This window comes from Poecilia formosa, unplaced genomic scaffold (genome assembly GCF_000485575.1).
Source record: "Poecilia formosa unplaced genomic scaffold, Poecilia_formosa-5.1.2 Scaffold153, whole genome shotgun sequence".
NCBI classification, from domain to species: domain Eukaryota; kingdom Metazoa; phylum Chordata; class Actinopteri; order Cyprinodontiformes; family Poeciliidae; genus Poecilia; species Poecilia formosa.
In genome coordinates, this window is record NW_006800092.1 from 255700 (window position 1) to 264668 (window position 8969).

General features: G+C 40.5%; 2 protein-coding genes across 2 annotated transcripts in view; one reads left to right on the plus strand and one right to left on the minus strand.

Moving 5' to 3' along the window:
• Window positions 1-323: 323 nt before the first annotated feature.
• rnf128a (ring finger protein 128a) lies at window positions 324-3085 on the minus strand. The gene has a single exon (XM_007563921.2). The coding sequence runs from the start codon at window positions 2591-2593 to the stop codon at window positions 1508-1510; it is 1086 nt and encodes a 361-aa protein (XP_007563983.1). The 5' UTR covers window positions 2594-3085; the 3' UTR covers window positions 324-1507.
• A 2900-nt stretch (window positions 3086-5985) lies between these two features.
• LOC103146145 (sodium/potassium/calcium exchanger 5) overlaps window positions 5986-8969 on the plus strand; it is an 8142-nt gene continuing 5158 nt past the window's right edge. Inside the window, exons 1-2 of the mRNA XM_007563922.2 lie at window positions 5986-6314; window positions 7905-8084. Coding sequence (XP_007563984.1) covers window positions 6158-6314; window positions 7905-8084 — 337 coding nt within the window. The 5' untranslated portion in view covers window positions 5986-6157. The remainder of the gene's footprint in view (window positions 6315-7904; window positions 8085-8969) is intronic.

Here is an 8969-nt window from a genome sequence, read left to right on the forward strand (position 1 = left end):
CTATTAGAGGCTGGACTGTGAGGACGCTCCCAAAAGCTTGACAGAAAGCTCATGGAAATGTTCTGTGTTTAATAATTCGGTCGGCATGCAGCTGCACACCTCGACCTGTTCCGTCAGGCCCCCTGTCCTGGTGCAGTGTGATGATTATCCAGCTCAAGTTCATGGTTTCTGTTCCCACCTGGGGAGAGGTAATTATTGTTTCCCGGCTCTCCAACGGCCAAACCCAAAACCTGCTAAATAAGTACAAACTTTTACCACGCCTTTGTTATGCACACGATACACCCTCCGCTCTTTTACACACAGATCCATGCAGACGTCTGTTGTTCAGAGTTAGCCTCATTTTGAGGGATTTATTGAATTCTTATCAACATCAATGTGATTTAATACAGAAGTAATATTTGTGCTTACAAGTCAATTTAAGACTCCTGGAATCTGTAAAACACCCGTGAAAATAAATCAGCAGTAGGAAAGGGCTATTAAGTACCATTTTCAGCACATTCGTGCCAATCAAATCAAAAAAATCATTAAGAGGTAGACCAGATGAACCAAAAATAAACTCTACAATGTCAAATGAAAACCAGGAAGACAGAGATTTTGTGCTTGAAAATCTGTTCTTTAGACATGGAAGATTACACAAACATTTTTGCATCGTCTTATTATAATAACAAAAAAAAAAGTATATTATAAACTACAAGCAAGTCTAAATATACATAATTTAAAGAGCAAGAATGCATTATTTCCCTACTATCCAAGAAAGCAATTCTATAAAGTCTCCTAAAGTCTAAAAAGACATTCATTTCACTGCCATGTTAATAAGGCTTACGCCAGTTCCAGCATAAACATTTCTAAAGCTCCACAGCTTTCAGGTGTTTTGTTTTTGTTTTTTTCTTTGGTCGTAGCAGTGCAATGTGAATCATTCTGCTTTTCCACTCCAGGGCGTGATCATGAGGGAGTGTATGTAGAAAAGGTCCTGTCGCTTGAGTGAAAATGGAAAGATCCAGACCGGTTTTAACAGGGACAGCAAGAAAGTGACACATTTGAGTTTGTCTATAAACAGACATTTGGTTTGCTCATAAGGATTCAGTGAATTAGCTGCAGAGAGTAAATCGAGCTACAGGAAGAACATTTGGCCCCGACATCAAACAGATATTCAAATCCCGTACCACAACTTGAGTCCATAAACAATTCCGACTGTGCTTGCTATGCAAAGCAGAAAAGTGACAGTCGTGTCACTCTGCAGCTTGTTGGTTTTCATAGCCGTCTACTGATAAATCTGTGGAAACACGTCATTCATGAATTACAACCAAAAGAAATAAAATAACAGAAACCTAATTAACAACATCTTTACTCTTCACATGAATTCTTCAAGTTGTTTTTTTTTTCTTCTTAAGTATGTCTGGATTTGGAAGATCATATTTCTTTGATTGGAACCTTGATTCCACTGTCATCGTTCATTACAAAGGGTTACAGTTGCTATTGTTCATTGTTTTCTTCCTGTTGTTTCTGCTCATCCTCTAGGAGCCTCAGAGTCTTCCACAAAGGCCCTGTTGTCATAGCGATGTTGCTGTTGCTCTGGTTCGTGGCTCATGGGCTCGTTCAGTGGGACTTCATACAGAGCGTCTCCTCCTGTCACTGTGATCACAGTGACCTCTGGTGGAGAACTCGTGGACATGTCGTCTTTGACGTCTTCCTCCACTCCCAGGGCCTTCAGGATGTCGCACTTGCACATGGGGCAGGTCCTCCTCTCCAGCAGCCAGGGTTCGATGCAGGCTTTGTGGAAGACGTGGTCGCAGGTCAGCACCGTGACCACCTCGCCCGCTTTGTAGGATTCAATGCAAACGGCACACATGGCGTCAGACGTCGTGAGCTCGTCCCCTCGTTTCAGTGTGATCACCTCGAGGCGCCCGATGGCCTTCTTGGCCTCAGACTTCATCCTCTTCTCGGTGCGCCTGTGTCTGCTCATGCTGTACAGACGGTTTGCGGAGATGAACACAAAGTAGGCGATCGAGGCGGCTGTTACGATGAAGAAGGCGATAGACAGAAAGTAGAGCCAGTACGTGTCCATCAAAGGCCCGTGAGGATTGCCCACATAAACGGACATGTGCACAACAGTTCCATTTTTCACCGAGTTGGCGATCTCTGTGCCCTGAATGTTGCCAATCATGATAGCGATAGCATCACCTGTGTCTGGGTGAGACATGTAAGTGGTACTATTTCCAGTGTCGTCCACATTGTACACCACCACACCGGCTGCTCCCTGGTGCATGGCAGTGTTGATCTTTTCACTGAAAGTACAGTTGCCCCTTTTCACCAGCGCGATCCATTCCTGGCTGGAGTTCCGGTCGTAGGAAGTGTATGGGCTGCAGCCTGTGGGATCTCCTTTGGGAACAGCCACAAAGCCTGAGAATTCTGCCACTTCAGAGTTACGGCCATACACCCCACACTCACAGGACTTTGAGACGGTGTCATTGCTGCTCTGATAATAGTCTGTTTTCAACCAGGCTGTCCAGAACACGAAAGCAGCCGAACGAGGGACAAGCCCCGACACACACAGCAAAATTAGCAGCAACGACAGTTGTGTCTTCTCACCCATGGTGAACCCTCGTCTTCAAACGACAGGAAATAGTCTGTGAGTTGTGAAAATCTTCTTTAAAACTCCTTTTGTTGGTCCCAGTTCCTGTTTTGCTTCAAGTCACAGCGATCTGAAGGCAGCTAAAGTTTCAGCCAACCTGCTGTCTCCGGTAATATGATCCTCTGGTAACATAACACAAGCTCTGCGTCAGCCACTCACCTCTCGTTATCTTCCTGAACCTTGAACACTAAGCAATCCACGTAGAGGGCGGAGCGGTGCTATTCAACAAGTAGTAAAAAATACAGTCAAAGGTGGGCTGTCAGTGAGAGGAATGATGTTCTAGAAGAAAAGGTGGGATAAGTCCGCTGATAAGGAGAAATTCGTAGATCAGTAACTCGGAGTGAAATATTAAGACTAATAAAAGCTCCTGACTTGCTTTTGTAACGATGAGCAAAGCAAAAGCAACTCGACCAGTTTTTCTCGTCTGGCTTGTTTCCTTCCCTTTTTTTCTCTGAGGAGACTCATTGTTATGTAGAGCAAACTGGCAAGTACAGCGACTATTCACGTCATGGTTGAGTCAAACAAAGACCGCCTCCACTTGAGACTTTAATAAAATCCTTGTTGTTGTTGTTTTTCAATCATACAATTTTATAAATGACTGTAAGTTAGTGAGACGAACGGAGGCTCGCCACGCTGGTGATAACTGAGATGGAACTAGCCATTGTTAAGTTTCCATTGTATCCTCTTACACACAAGTAAAAACACACAAGCAGTGAGAGAGAGACACACACACACACACACACACACACACACACACACACACACACAGAGGCTTCCAGTGACAGATGAGATGGAGAGGTTTCCAACTAGGCTGACATCGTACCTCCGCCCACCAACAAGAACACAAACCACAGAAGGAAGCGGGTCTGAATAACTTGCTTATAATAAAACATGACTGCAGAAATATCTGCAAATAAAAAAAGTCACGCATTTATTCTTTGTGCAACTGCAGCTCAGAGCTCTTGACAAAAGAAACTATGTTGATGCTGTGACCCTCAAATTCCTAACATACTAACCAATCAGAGAGCAGGTGGTGGCGTACAGTGAATTAAACCAACCATGTTTCTTTCACTTAATGAATTTCTCCTGTTGTGTGGAATTAGATTAAACTTTTTAGACAGTCATCACAGGTTTCTGCTGAAATGCTGGCATCTGCTGGTTTTTAGATGGTGGGTTAGGATTAGGGTTTATTAACAGGGCAATAAACTGTTATGTAAGCCACACTGAGGACAATTTGACCAGATAAGAATCCCTGGCAATGGAGTGGTTTCAATGTCCAAATATTTAGAGACATTTCAGTAGCCAGTACGACTCATTGAAATGGGGCAGGCAAGAGAACCACGCACGTATAGCAATAAAGATAGCAGAAAGTCCTCTGGGCAAGAGATATAGAAGTGAAGAAATGGCTGAGTTTCAGAGGCAAAATATGAGAAGTAGCAAACAGATTCTTATTTTAGGTCCCATGTTGGTTCAAATAGTGCCAACATGAGGGAAACCAAAACCAAAACTGGTGATCACACTAAAAGACAATTACTTTAACTGGTCCAATAACTAAGCTGATTGGTTGTTAAGAAAAATCAGTGAAAGAATTGAAACCAATTCAAAGACATCTGGACATGTAAGTACACCATTCAGCTATGAAAACCTAGTAAGTAAAGACCAATGATGTTTCTCAAATGTCTGTTAAAATGTGTTTGTTTTTGTGCAATAAAAAAATGTGTAATGGCAAATTATTTTAAATCTTTTGTTTTCCACCTTTAATGTGTAACATTGGAAGAAAATGTAAAAAGAGCTACAGTACAACCCGGTTGAATGAGATTGTATTTTTAAACCAATACTTTCTTGAAGCACCTTGTGGAAGCAGGACTTCACATGCTGTCTTTACATATTTTGCAATACAGCCGATTTAAAAAGTTCCCACATTCTGTCAGGTTGTGTGGGAATCTCCCCTCTTCAAGTGGCCCAACAAAAACTTGTTGGGTCAACGCTGGAGCTAGTGCAGCTCCAACGCTGCACTAGCTAGTCCATTCCTAGAAATGTACTTTCTTCTGGCGAAATCATTCCTTTGCTGGCCCATGTATGTATGACTGAACTCACACTTTAAGCTTTCTAGCACTGAAACTTGTATTGAAACTGTTTATTGTTCTATCTGTTTTGATTTAAAAAAAAACAACAACAACAGTAATCTCAGAGCACGATGACCTATCACCACCGTAATTTACTGTAAAGATACTTTTCTGTTAGAAATCTCCAGTGTTGTTTTTGTGCCAGACTATATATACATATTTGCAATTCTTTTCGGTTCAATCGTGGTGTGATCTCAAGAGTCACATAAACCTTGTGCATTAGCCAATGGGGGTCTGTCTATTGAGAATCACCGAATTAAGCGTTTCTGTGATTCAGCAACAGACGAAGCGACATGACGGTTCAAATCCACTAAGGGGCGCCATTGACTCATAGATATTTATGAAGCAGAGGTGATGCACACTGCTGTGTTTACATATTGAGCCATCACAACAAAATAAGCGTGGGCTTTATGGGCTAACCATCATGCCACACACACACACACACACACACACACACACACACACACACAATAAATTGATCAATGTTACTTCTTTAAAATATCGTTTTGCTTGTATTATAAGCTCGTGCAGGACAAACCACAAGTAATCTTAAGAGTAACTCGCATTTGAAAACTAACAAGCAAACTCACCCTCTACTTCTGTGGATTAGTGCAGCAGACCTTCATTCTTAGCTGAATAATTCCAGGGATCTGGAATGAGAGCTTCGGAAATGCTACCTGCTCAAACTCGGGGTGACTTGAGGCATGTCCAAACAAGTCCTGTCCATCAGACTCGGAACACACCCCCCTCTTCTGGCACAAGACCGGTAGTGAAAAATATATGGCTAGGCTGTCTTCTAAAAATAATATTAGGAGTTGACGTTTATTATCAGTAAGGTGACTTTGGAGGATGTCATCTCAATACACGTCGAGATAAATCCAATTGCCGAAGATATGAAGACCATAAATAATTATTTATCCTCATTTTTATGGGTTTATGCCATCAGTTGGGATAAAGGTGAAATGTAATCCATGGCAGCGTTAACCCCCAAAATCCTCAGCTTCAGATCTTTTACTGTGATTCTTTCACCACTGAAAAAATAACATGTTTCCGCCTGTTTAAAAAGTGGTAGATCTGCGCTAAAGCCTGCTTATGAGGAATTACACCCTCTGATGCGCCTCAGGCAGGAGTCCGTTCAAGTCAAGTGGAATGACTCGCAACTCGTGACCCCCCCCCTACCCCCCACTCTCACTGTAGTACCAGCAGACCTTAAAGGATGCTTCCCCCCGCTTTGATATCCTCTCTGTGCAGCTTGTAGTTTAGAGTAGAGTTAGATGCAGCTTTAACAAGCAGTTTCAACTTTCTTTAAAATCCCTGCAAACTAATTCAACTAGGGCGACACATGGTTCTCTGGAAGAACTGTTGATTTCAGGTTATTTTATTTATCTTTCAAATTATTATGGATACAGCTCCAGCAGTGCAGAAAAAAAGGAGAAAGGATTTCATTCCTTACTTTTTGGGCTTTGTGCTTTTTTTGTATGCATGTGTTCATCTTGTGTCGCTCACAGCAAAAACTGCTGAGGAGAACCACTCTGTCAGGGTGCGCCGGGCCGTTGGTAAGCACATGCAAATATTCTGATTTGTGTGGTAGATCAAGGTTTTGCCTATAGAAGTAGATTTTCTTTAATTCATTCCATAAGATTTTTTTTTAAAACGCAACATGTGAATTCATGTGAATTAATCATTTCTTTCTTTTTAAACTAATGGAGTTGGAATAACTTGGCTAAATCTTAAATTTAGAAAATATTATGTTTGTTCTAAGTTTTGTGACCAACTTCTGAAGTGTAACAGAATTCAATCACCCATTTGAGACTGAAATTGCGTATTCTGATGTAGCTTGTTGTTAATAGTTTAAACAACACAGACAGACTATGGCATCAGAGCCTGCTTTCACGGAGGCATTTTGAGAGAGCTCCCCAAATCCCTTTAAACACATTAAAGACAAGATTTGCATCACACAAGTAAATGTGCATGTAAAAAAAACCCAACAACAACAACAACAACAACAAAAAACAATTAAGGAACATGGAGATTCATCATAGTAAGACAAAGTCGCAACAAACAACAATGCCATAAAATTCCCAGTAATAGTTAAAAAAAAAAAGGTCGACAAAAAAGTGGTGAAGGTGAATATTAGGAGCAGTGGTTCAATGAGTTTCTTAAAGAAACAGTAACCATATTTTGTCACATTGGCTTAAATTGCTGCACTTGAATCTTTGGTAAATGTGATACACATAGAGAAAACAGAGCAGAGCATTAAAATTCATTGAAACACATAAATTTGTAGTCCACTTTTAAGCCTAGTCCTCTTTGTTTTTGCTGTCTGAATTATCTGAAATAAATCTTAGTCTTTGGATTTACCTGACATTTGCTGTATATTGCAAATAAGTTACAAAGAATCAACATGCATCATTGCACAAAGGTATAAAAAGTAAGAGGAAGGGTGCAACCCTGCTCTGCTTTTTTATTGGTAAGGTGTCATTGAGTACTTTAAAATGGGTCTTGTAAAATAAATACATTTTGAAAACAAAAATGTGCACAAATCAAATTACATTATCTAAAAATTTAATTATATACTTATAGTTTTGGTATGATATGGGATGTTTTTTCACATCACGACAACAGCCTGGAAATTTATCCAGGCTTTGTACAATTTTGAGAAAATGGAAACATAATTACATTATTTGTTATTTGTCTTTTCCCCAGGTGGTGAAAATCTTCCTGCACCCATAAACACAATATCTTTTTATTCACATATTTCTTAATCGGATGACACAGCTAACAAACCAGTGTCCTGTATAAATCATGTAATAACCCTGTCATTGCTTATCACAGACTTTTCACATGACTTCAAATTCAGCAGAGTTCTGTCTAATAACACGGCTAGTTTGTAAACCTTTTGTGCAAAGAGCACATTTCGATTTTCCCATCAGAAACACGTGAAACATAACCAAACGTAGGGTTGTAAGAAGATTTAATCGTGGACTAAAGATTAGTTGGACATTTAATTTGGCACAGAGTAAATTCCGTCAAGAATTCAGACAATCTTACCAGATTCCCCAAACTGCTCGAGTTGTTTGACTGAGCAGATTTTCTCAGTGACGGCTCCACAGGAGTGTGTTTGCGTGTGTTTCCTGTCGTTTCAGAGAACGAAACAGAATGCATCGCACCACAAGCCTCCGAGTTTCCCGAAGGCTTCTTCACGGTGCGGGAGAGGAAAGATGGAGGCCTGGTCATATATTTCATGCTCATATTCTACATGCTTTTGGCTGTCTCCATAGTCTGCGATGATTACTTTCTGCCATCTCTAGAAGTAATAAGTGAACGTAAGGGCCACGGACATGTGACTGAAAATGTGTGTGCTGAAGACGTGCGAATGCCACATCGTGTGGTTGTGGACACATTTAGTCCTTAAGTTGTTAGGCAAGCAAGAGTTTATCGGCTTATATTTTTAATCAATAAATGATTTCCTGTTTAATCAATTATTTAAAGTATTAAAATACTCTTACTTTGGAGTGGTTGTATTACTCTAATCTCATGTGCAAATCAGACTCTGTTTGCTTTATTAAGTTAAAACAATTTAGTGTTCAAGCGGCCTATGACTCTCGTTGATAACTGCTGTGCCAGGACTAAAGTGCTCACCAGCGTGTTTTACGGAGGCTGGTTGTGTAAGCTGCTCGCTGTCCTTGGCATTGTTTTAGGAGTTCTGCTTAACCTCAGTTTATTAACGCTGAAGTTCCTGTTAAGCCCGTCCCTCTCCAGCCACCACAATGTTTCTCAAGCCTGATCATTTGCCCATTGTGCATTTCACACAAAAGCGACCACTTAAATTATCTATGTTGCATAAAGTTATTGTTAAGCACTCGTGATTATTAGCTCACATTACTTATTAACTCAGTTGCAGTGATTGGAAGATACCAGCTGTAAAAAATAATTGTGGCAATAAGATTGTTTTTCTGACATAATCGTTTGGTGTGGCAACACAGGTTTCTGCTCTCCTTTGAAAAGGAGAAGCCAATTATTCAAACAGCAAGTTGTAAATTATTTATTGCAATGATTTGCAAGACAATTGCCTTGGAAAATCTGATCCCTGCAGAGATGCAAGCAGAGACAACAGCCGTAGCGATAAGTTAAGACCTCTAGACATTTAGCTTTGTAAGTTTACAACTTCTGCATTTGAAAGTTTATTAAAAAAAAAAAAAATGTATATA

What these genes read in the sequence shown, in the direction of transcription:
- rnf128a (XM_007563921.2), bottom strand. Translation starts at nt 2,593, where the DNA reads ATGGGTGAGAAGACACAACTGTCGTTGCTGCTAATTTTGCTGTGTGTG.